This window comes from Sprattus sprattus, assembly GCF_963457725.1.
Source record: "Sprattus sprattus genome assembly, chromosome: 12".
NCBI classification, from domain to species: Eukaryota; Metazoa; Chordata; class Actinopteri; order Clupeiformes; family Clupeidae; genus Sprattus; species Sprattus sprattus.
Window position 1 is genome coordinate 13,856,716 of NC_137910.1, and position 7,950 is coordinate 13,864,665.

Sequence of the window (7,950 nt, forward strand, 5' to 3'; positions counted from 1 at the left end):
TGTGTGTGTGTGTGTGTGCGCGCGCTTACTGGCAGGTGGAGGAATGAATATTTTAGGGGTTAAGGCAGCTCGGCCAAACAGCACCCTCTTCGCAACTAATCACACAGCCCATAGAGTCTCTTAGCAACTAATCACATGGCCCATAGAGTCTCTTCTGTCCTTTCCTTCTTCAGCTTGTCTGTCTGTCTGTCTGTCTGTCTGTCTGTCTGTCTGTCTGTCTGTCTGTCTGTCTGTCTGTCTGTCTGTCTGTCTGTCTGTCTGTCTGTCTGTCTGTCTGTCTGTCTGTCTGTCAGTGTGTCTGTCTGTCTGTCTGTCTGTCTGTCTGTCAGTGTGTCTGTCTGTCTGTCTGTCTGTCTGTCTGTCTGTCAGTGTGTGTGCGTCCGTGTGCTCGCACCAATGAGAGTGGCCCAGGCCAGCAGGGATCTGCCCGTCAGCAGTACTCTTGTGTTGTGTCTCATCCGCTTGCCAAAGTTTGCCTTGGAGCGTCGCCGCCAAGAAGAAGGCAGCACTTCTGTTTGCAAGCTGGAAGTAGACTGCTGGACAGGAGCAGGGGAGAGTAGAGAGAGAGAGAGAGAGAGAGCTAGAGAGAGAGTAGACCGCTGGATAGAAACAGGGTAGTGAGTGAGAAAGAGAGAGACTGGCAAGAGAGGGGTGAGGTTAGGATATGCCAAAGGAGGGAGGGTGACTAAAAAAAAGTGAAAGGGAGACCAAGTGTGTGTGGTTGTGTGTGTGTGTGTGTGTGTGTGTGTGTGTGTGTGTGTGCTCTTGTTCAGACGTTCATTCAGACAGAGGGAGAGACTGAAATAGGCTGGCTGCTCTGGTCTCTGTCACCCGGCCTCTGGGCCGCTCCCCGCCAGGCGCTGGCACTGGTCAACCCGAGGCTGCCACCCAGAGCTCTGCCAGCCTCTCCTGGCCTGCTCTCTCAGCTGTGTATGTGTATGTGTGTGTTTGTGTGTGTGTGTGAGACACCGATGCCCACCATGCCCTCACCTGTGAGGGCTAACCCCGTCTTCACAGCTGTGGCGTTGCATCACCCACAGGTCACAGTGTTCCCTGCGCTCAGATTAAACCTCCATAAACACTCTTTCACTCTCCTTCTCTTAGACACATCAGAATGGGTTTCCCACCATAGAGGCGTAGAGAGGAGTGACTTTTTCAGTTGAGACAGCCTTTTTTTTTAGTTTGCTTTAGAAGGCACACATTGTGGTGGGATTGCTCAGGCTTTTTAGTGTGTGTATATACCATAAGCAGTCTGCCCCGTCCAGGGCTCCATGACAACCACAGTGATGATGTAATGGCCCAGGCCTTCTTGGTTTTTGTGTGTGTGTGTGTGTGTGTGTGTAAGTGTGTGTTCTGTGTGTGTGTGTGTGTGTGTGTGTGTGTGTATGTGATCTGTGTGTGTGTGTGTGTGTGTGTGTGTGTGTGTGTGTGTGTGCATGCGCTTGCTTTCTTGCTTTAGCCAAACTTGAGGCATGCTGGATTCATTTAGGCCCCAACTCTAATAACAGGGAGACTCCAGAAAAGGTTCTTACAAATCCTGCGGCTGAAGGGGCCGTTTTATTTATTTATTTATTTAAGTTTTAATTGCATGCTGAAATTGTGCCACGTCACGTCGGTGGGATTGACTACAGAAGCGTGTGTGTGTGAGAGAGAGAGAGCGAGAGAGAGAGAGCGCGAGTGTGTGTGTGTGTGTTGTGTGTGTGTGTGTGTGTGTGTGTGAGCATGTCTGTGTTTAGTTGGGAGTCTGCGCCAGTGGCCTATGAGATCATGGAAAACTACATTCACTCATCACAGCACCTGGCTGCCATGGGATGTCTTATCTGAACCTGAGCAACAGACCCACCAGGGTGTGTGTGTGTGTGTGTGTGTGTGTGTGTGTGTGTGTGTGTGTGTGTGTTGGTGTGTGTTTGTGTGTGTGTGTGTGTATGTGTGATTTGAATGATCTGAATTTGTGTGTTTGTGTTGGGGAGAGAAGCTGCTGGGTGTTGAAACAGTCTGTGTGGATCCAGGTAGAGCAAGTCTTATAATGTGTAGTTTTTATCTCCTTGTGTATGTTTGTTCTTGTTTAATGTTGGCATTTAAAGGAAAAATGCGGTTGTTGTTTGTTATTGTTATTTGTTGGAAACACTTTTCTCATTCCTGCCTTTGTTTCTTGTGCTTCCATTAGAACAATACCGACAGCTCATCCAACTCCTCTCAGAGGAAGGAGCACTCTATGCAGCCTCTGGCCACCTCCACCTGTTATGAGCCCCACCGGCACCACTGCATGCTGGGACACCTACACGACCCTTACCGCTCCTCAGACCACTACTTCCTGGATCAGGTGAGCAAACACAGGAGGCATTCTGGGAGGCCGAGTCCATTACCTTTCTTCAACATTCAAACTAAAAATATGTTTTGTGTGGAAGATGCCCTTTTGAGGCACCTACCTATCTTACATTTACAGTATTTTATACTAATACTGTTATTATACAAGTTTTAGTGGATACGTATTTGTAGAGGTTTGAAGAGTAGCTCTAGGTACTGTATAAAGTATCCCAAAGATCCCATATTAATCTTCAGAGGATGACTACTGATGACCCTGTCTCCTTTCTTTCCTCCTCTAGTCGGTGCCAAAGTTCTCGCGGCACGTCAGCTTCCTGGACGAGGAGGACATCGTGAGGATCAACCCCCGCGAGCGCAGCTGGATGACCGGCTACGAGGACTACCGGCACGCCGCTGTGCGGGACTGCTTCATCCAGCCCGACGAGCTGGACTCCTACGTGCACTTTGCCAAGAGCGAGCCCCCAAAGCACGACTACAGCTACCCCTACACGCCGGGCTCGGACCTGGTCCCCGGCCGCCCGGCGGACCTCAAGGGCGACGGCGGCGGCGTAGTAGGGGTGGGCGGACTTCTGGGGGGGTCGGTGGTCACCACGCAGCCCAAGGGGGGGCAGCGCAAGCGCAAGGAGCAGGGCGAGCGCTCGCGCTGCAAGTACTGCCGGGACATGTTCAACCACGAGGAGAACCGGCGAGGGCGCTGCCACGACGCGCCCGACCCCGTCCGCACTTGCATCCGGCGCGTCAGCTTCATGTGGTGCGCCGACAGCCTGCTCTACCACTGCATGTCGGACCCGGAGGGCGACTACTCGGACCCGTGCTCGTGCGACACCGGCGACGAGCGCTTCTGCCTGCGCTGGGCAGCGTTGCTAGGTCTGTCTCTCTTCGCGCCGTGCCTGTGCTGCTACCCGCCGCTCCACGCCTGCCACCGCTGCGGCCTCGTCTGCGGCTGCTGCGGCGGCAAACACAAGGCCATGGTGTGAGGCCAGGCGGACGGAAGGAGAGAGAGAGAGAGAGAGAGCGAGAGAGTGAGAGAGTGAGAGAGAGAGAGAGCAGGGAGAGAATTTGAGTGAGAGAGGCTGGTCTGGACTGATGGAAGAAAGCATTCTCTTACGTAAAAAAACAACAACAAAAACGAAACAATTGATCTCTCTCTGGGGTTCCAGACGGACAAAAAAGAACTTGGTGCAGTTAACTTTCTATTTTTTTTAAATATACATAAATATATATATATAGAAGAATATATGTGTTCCTTATTGTCCCGCGCATAAAGGAGGTTCCCCTCCATTTCCTTGTGAAACAAAATGGCTCTTGGTTTTCCTCCCCCTTCCCCCTCACGCAGGCTTCTCCAGGCCCGTGTGTTTTTCATGCATCACATATGCAGGTACTTTATATTTTTTACACTGATTTAAGGTTCAAGAACTTGAATTGTATGTTCTGTTTGTTCTGTTGAAGTATGGCTGATGGGTAGTATGTGTCCCATCCTTTTGATGTTCTCTTGGGTTTGCCGTGACCAGCAGCTCATTGGTCGGCTCCTTCCTCCCGCCAGAGTAACCTCCTGAACTCAAATAGAACAATAATCCTGAGGTGTACTTGAGACACTAAGCCTGTAGTAACACGGAGTGAAGAGTGAATGGGACAGAGTGATGGGGTGTGTGTGTGTGTGTGTGTGTGTGTGTGTGTGTGAGAGAGTGTGAGAGAGAGAGTGAGAGAAACAGACAGACAGACAGACAGACAGACAGACAGACAGACAGACAGACAGACAGACAGACAGACAGACAGACAGACAGACAGACAGACAGACAGACAGACAGACAGACAGACAGACAGACAGACAGACAGACAGACAGACAGACAGACAGACAGACAGACAGACAGACAGACAGACAGACAGACAGACAGACAGACAGACAGACGAGGAAGGAAGCGAGTTCTCTGGTCCCTCTTAGGGGTGTTTGTAAAGGAATGATAGCATTGTGTAATGGAATAGTTTATTGTATTTAAGCCAATTTGACATAAGCTGCAAGTTGGGATCTATGTGACAGATGCCCATGTGCTCATTCAAGCTCTAATCACCCCCAAACAGCCTTTCTTTTCTGCCAATTTTTACACATTTACCCCCTCTGTTGGTCTAAAAATGAGACTTGGGTCTCTGTTTTTGTAGTTTAAAAAGTCTGAAATATCCCAAAGATTATTATTATTGTATTTATGTTCTCTGTGAATTGAACCAACAGCCAAAGGAAAGGAAGGGGGATCTCATTCCGTCTCTAAGCGCGTATGCACAGCCAGGGCCTCCAGAAATCTGTCCATACTTTTTTCTTTCTGCCCACTACAGTGGTTGACTACATTTAAGCCTAATACTTCATATAGACGTCGGAGAAAAAAAAACACTGAACTGTTTTGGTGGAATTTGGGATGTGCCTAGAGGTGACGTCCGATTAGAATGTACACTCTTGGCTTTTAGGTGTGGATCAGCTGATGTGCAGATAGTTCTCTCGTTTGTTTCTTGATTCTAATGTTGTTTGTTTAAGCCTTAAATGAAGAGAGAGGTGAAGGCTATGTTTTAAGGCAAAAAGCTCTTCAATGCTGTGGACAGAGAACCTTTATAAAGTGTTCAGCCCACAGCGAAGCAGGAATTCAGTTTTTCACTTGTTACAAGCTTGAATATCCCATCAGAGGAAATAATTAATATTTTTTTAAGGTATTAAAAAAAGGACCCCGCAAGAAATGCTTTAAAAACATAATAATAATCAAGAGAATAAAGTAAAATATAGGATGGCAAGCAAAATCGCATAGTACAATCTATGAGGCAGCTCAAGTATGTTTGTGTGCAGTGGACCTTAGACAGCCAATCACAGCTCCCTGTTGCCTCTCCGAACCTTCCCGTCCTGTGAATGACACTGCAGCTGCCCAATCGTCTTTCCCCCACTTTGGCTGGGTTAGATATACTGTGTCCTCAGTGTTGTGTTCCCACTTCGTCTCTTTTCTCAAGCACGGTCCAAAGCAGCCAATCCCCACAACTGGGACATGCAGGAAGAGCAAGCAATAATTCAATTCCATTCTGCAACCCTGGGAATGAAATGTAAAGACAACTTTATTGTGCTGCAGTACTGAGATGGAGGAGGGGAATTGAATGCTCCCACGAGCTGATCCACGGTGCCACGGTTAACGCAGCATTTATACAACTTCTAAAAACATCTTTTGAAGTATTTATAGTTGATTTGAAAATGAATACAAAAAAATTGGAAAGCCGAAATCACAAGATGGCCAAGTCTGCATGCCCCAGTTGTGAAGTGAAAAGAGCTGGACAGGAAGCCGGGGGTTGGAGCAGTCCACTCCCATTCTGCTCTTCATCCTTTGTGTATGATGGCTATCATCATCGTCCTCTTCTGCCTCCCTATGAGCAGTTAGAAAAGCTGAAGTTAGTTCGATTTATTTTTATTTTGTTTTATTTTTTAATTTTTTTTAATTTTGTTGAAAAGGAAAGTTAACCAAAAGCATCATGTCTGGTTGCAAAGTCTAGCTACGTCACTCATGTCACTCATGTCACTCATGTCACTCGTGTAACTCTAAGAAGTGCCTGAAGCATTGATCATTATTCATTGTTCATCTATCTCCTTATATACTTAAAAAATGAAAATAAACCCTCTTGTATTGATTAGGTTTGTTTTTTACAATAAGAATTTTTACCTCTGTAAAAAGCAAAAAATATATATATCAAGTGTATGATGTACATTTTTATTTCTATTTTTTTTAATCGTTTCTAACATGTATGATTGATGTAGCTCTTGCTTTTAAAAAACAAGAAGAAAAAGACAAAAGAAAAATCTGATGGAGTGAAAGAAAGTACTCTGTAAATACAAGTAGATCATATCAGAAGATACCTGAAGTGTGGCCTGGCCAGTAAGTAATTCTTCATGTGTGTCATAGGTCCCAATAATAAACAAAAGCGACAGAAACCAGTGTCATGACCAGGCCTGCTGTTTGTCTTGTTTGTGTGAAGCCATTCATTGGGGAATTTTTACCTCTGTCATGCAAGCGCACTATAGCGGATCACGCCTAGCCCCCCCCCCCCCCCCCCCCCTCGCTTGCTCTGCCGTGCCACAAGGGATAATGTCAGGGGGGTAGAGCTCAAGGACGTTTGACTGTGTGTGTGTGTGTGTGTGTGCGCGTGAAAGCCCGGTTCTCCCCGCTGAGCCAACGGTAATCGATACCTGATCGAAAGGCCCGTGGGGTGTGTGTGTGCGTGTGTGCGTGCCTTCCCGCTCGGACACGAGATCCAAGTGCACTCCCTCCTGCCTCTCTCCCCCCCATCACCCCCACCCCCACCACCTCTGTTCCCCTATGCGGTGGAAACGTGCAAGCGACACCCATGCCACCCCTCGTCAGGGCCTGCTCCCAGCTCCCAGCTCCCAGCTCCATCTGTGAGGCCAGGGCATGTGAAAGCCATGCAGGCCATTAAGCTGTTTCGTTCAGGATGTTACTGGAAAAGCATATGGGTGATTATCTGGGAAGAAAAGGGGGGGGGAAGAGGGGAAGAGAGGGAAAGGGAAGAAGGGAGAGAGAGAGAGAAAAAAAAAAAGAATGTCCCCGAGGGCTTGGCCTGCACTGCTGCTCGGCGACTGCAAATAGCATCAAACTCCACATGTGCAAACATTTAAGGCGTATTTTCTCATAATGAGGTCACTTTTTTCTCTTCCTCCTCTCTCCCTCTCTCCCCCTCTCTCTCTCTCTTTGAAAAGAAAGGAAGCGATTCCTTACTTCTACTGAGGGGCCCTCTCTCAGCGAAATGCAGATGCAGCGGTCAGGGCCAGGACTGATTGTCCAACATTTGCTGCTCTTCCTAACACACACACACACACACACACACACACACACACATACACACTTCATGATGTTAACGTGACCCCTTACTCATGGCATATCTTTCAAATGCGCTCACTTTCGCTAACGATCCTTTCATCAGTTGGACCCTGCATCCCTGACACTAATCTATTTTCAAATAAAATGGCGTAATAATAAGCACCGCAATAATAAGTAACAACTGGTGCAATGCACAGAGGAGGAGGAGGAGAAAGAACCCTAATGGTTTTCTGCTGTTTCCTGATCACTCCAGGTTTCCTGTGCGCAGCGGTGCTGCTAGACAGCTGTCTCAGGGCCCCAGGGCCTGTAATAGCCCTGTTCCTGTTTGTCTGTTTGCCTTGTTTTCCCCCCACCTGTTCCTCGCGTCCCACTGTGGGGGTTGTTTTTTTTGGGGTCGTCTCGAGGGCCGAGTGGGCAATGGTCCAGGCGTCAGTCTGCCCCCGTTGTCGGTCGCAGGTCGTCGTTATTGGCCTACCGTGGCCCTATAGGGGAGCAAGTGTGTGTTTTTGGGGCGCTGTCGCCCCCTCTGTCTTGTCCTGTCCCGTCCTGTCCCATCCTGTCCTGTCCTGCCCACACAGTTGCATATTGCAGTCACCACTGATAGGTGAGTGTGCGTGGGTTGCGTGTTTGCATTAGGTCGCATGAGGAGAAGAAAACACACCTTTGTTAGCTGAAGCACTGCCACGGGTGATTATAATGAACAAAGAGGTACAGAGGTTGAATACCCAGGAGAGATCAGTTGCAGGACTTTTCTTTTGACACGGGCAT

General features: G+C 48.3%; 1 protein-coding gene across 1 annotated transcript in view; it reads left to right on the forward strand.

Annotated features, from left to right (window-relative positions):
- The window catches only part of spred2b (sprouty related EVH1 domain containing 2b), a 30,398-nt gene extending 24,189 nt beyond the window's left edge, over positions 1 to 6,209 (forward strand). Inside the window, exons 5-6 of the mRNA XM_080848454.1 lie at positions 2,168 to 2,323; positions 2,607 to 6,209. Coding sequence (XP_080704580.1) covers positions 2,168 to 2,323; positions 2,607 to 3,302 — 852 coding nt within the window. The 3' untranslated portion in view covers positions 3,303 to 6,209. The remainder of the gene's footprint in view (positions 1 to 2,167; positions 2,324 to 2,606) is intronic.
- Positions 6,210 to 7,950: the final 1,741 nt, after the last annotated feature.